Source organism: Histoplasma capsulatum, genomic scaffold (assembly GCF_000149585.1).
Source record: "Histoplasma capsulatum NAm1 scaffold_8 genomic scaffold, whole genome shotgun sequence".
Taxonomy (NCBI): Eukaryota; Fungi; Ascomycota; class Eurotiomycetes; order Onygenales; family Ajellomycetaceae; genus Histoplasma; species Histoplasma mississippiense.
Window position 1 is genome coordinate 895,217 of NW_001813975.1, and position 1,650 is coordinate 896,866.

A 1,650-nucleotide genomic window follows, 5' to 3' on the forward strand; every position below is an offset into this window, starting at 1 on the left:
TTTTGTTCATGGAGACTGGCGGGTCTCTCGCTGTTTTTCGCTTTCTCGCTCCATAGCCCATAGCTTGGGGGTTTGGAGGCAAAAGCTCAAAAGTCAACGGCCCCAGAAAGATAAGACGGATGTGTGTGTTCAAACCCCGCTCATTATTTTATAACTTACCGAAACCTCATTGGAGGTAGCTTGAGAGTTTATTTTTCCACATGGGAAGAGTTCGTCTTCCTAGACAAACACTTCTCTGCAGAAGTGCGATCAGTTTCTCATCCACACTTGAATCTATCAGAGTGCCAATGAGTAAAATTGCCCCTGTTTCACTCTCGCATATCACCTCGTTGAGAAGTTCCAATTTTCTTTTCAACCACCTTTTTTTGAAGTGGCCGGGATGGACACTATTTAGTGCGATTGGCACGTATCAGTCTGATTGGTGCCATATAATGATTTTACGACCTATTCCTTTGATAAAGAAGGAGAGAGACTTCCTCTTGTGTCCTCGAACAAGGATAGCGACCTCCAAAAGTTTGAGTCGCGGAGCGGATTGAGTTTAAGTTGGGAGCTAAGATGCTTGCTATTGTCCTTAACTATGACAATATGCTCGCATATGCCCAACAAAGAAACTTATACAGCCCCGTATAATAACGTGCAAACTTTTTCATGCCATCCAACATAAGAGGGCTTTAAAACATGGCATGGCTAAAATCTCAGGATAATATTTATTGCTGCCATGGGCCCAGTTTCAATTTTCATTTCTTTTCAGAAGCCCACTCTCATTTACACGGCCAACTCATTGCAAAATGGCCCCTGACGCTGGCACTCGTGGGGTGATTGAAACCCTCCCCGGATCCTTACCCATGTCTGTTGTGCCGGATGATGTGAACCCTGAGCTCGTCGCGGTTTCGTGCATCTCATGTCTGCATTCGCTCACCGATGCTGACTTCATACGTGATGCGCTGTGGAAGGACCTATACGCTCTAACAGGACTTCCAAGAACATTTTCGACCGCGAAAGCAATAGAAACAGCTTGGAACGACGTTTTCAGCACCCATAAACCTTTTGACTTCACGTTCACTCCAGGGACAGCGGAGGTTGTGCGGAAAACTCCCAAATTATCCTGGGTGGAAGGTAGATTTACGTTCCGCACAAAAAGTTGCCCAGCGTCTTTCTGTTCCGGAATGGTCTCGCTCGTACCCGATGGAGGAAACACATGGAAAATATGGATATTGAGGACCATTCTCGAGCGGCTTGAAGGGCATCCTGATGTCGATGTACCAAATCCACAGACACCGATCATCAACTGGGAAGCCAACGAGTTTGACTGTCTGGTTGTGGGTGCTGGCCAGTGTGGATTATCCACTGCGGGACGGTTGCAGTCATTGGGGGTTAACTACCTTCTGATTGATAAGAACGATAACATCGGGGATAACTGGCTTTTGAGATACGACTCAATGAAGTTACACACTGTCAGAGCGTATGGTAAGCAATAAGGCTTCAACACAATGCAAAGAGTGACAGTTATCTTACGATATTGTAGCGCACCTCCCATTTGAGCGGACGTTTTCTGGCGACTCCTATCCAGAGCTCCTGTCCAAGTACGATCTTGCCAAGTGCTATAAAGGTATGGGCCGACAAGCTCGGCATTGTGAGTCCAAGGGTGGG

General features: G+C 46.7%; 1 protein-coding gene across 1 annotated transcript in view; it reads left to right on the forward strand.

Annotated features, from left to right (window-relative positions):
• Positions 1-788: 788 nt before the first annotated feature.
• The window catches only part of HCAG_07244 (predicted protein), a gene marked incomplete at both ends in the record, with an annotated part of 3,368 nt that continues 2,506 nt past the window's right edge, over positions 789-1,650 (forward strand). Inside the window, 2 exons of the mRNA XM_001537772.1 lie at positions 789-1,467; positions 1,526-1,645. Of these exons, the coding sequence (XP_001537822.1) occupies positions 789-1,467; positions 1,526-1,645 (799 nt within the window). The remainder of the gene's footprint in view (positions 1,468-1,525; positions 1,646-1,650) is intronic.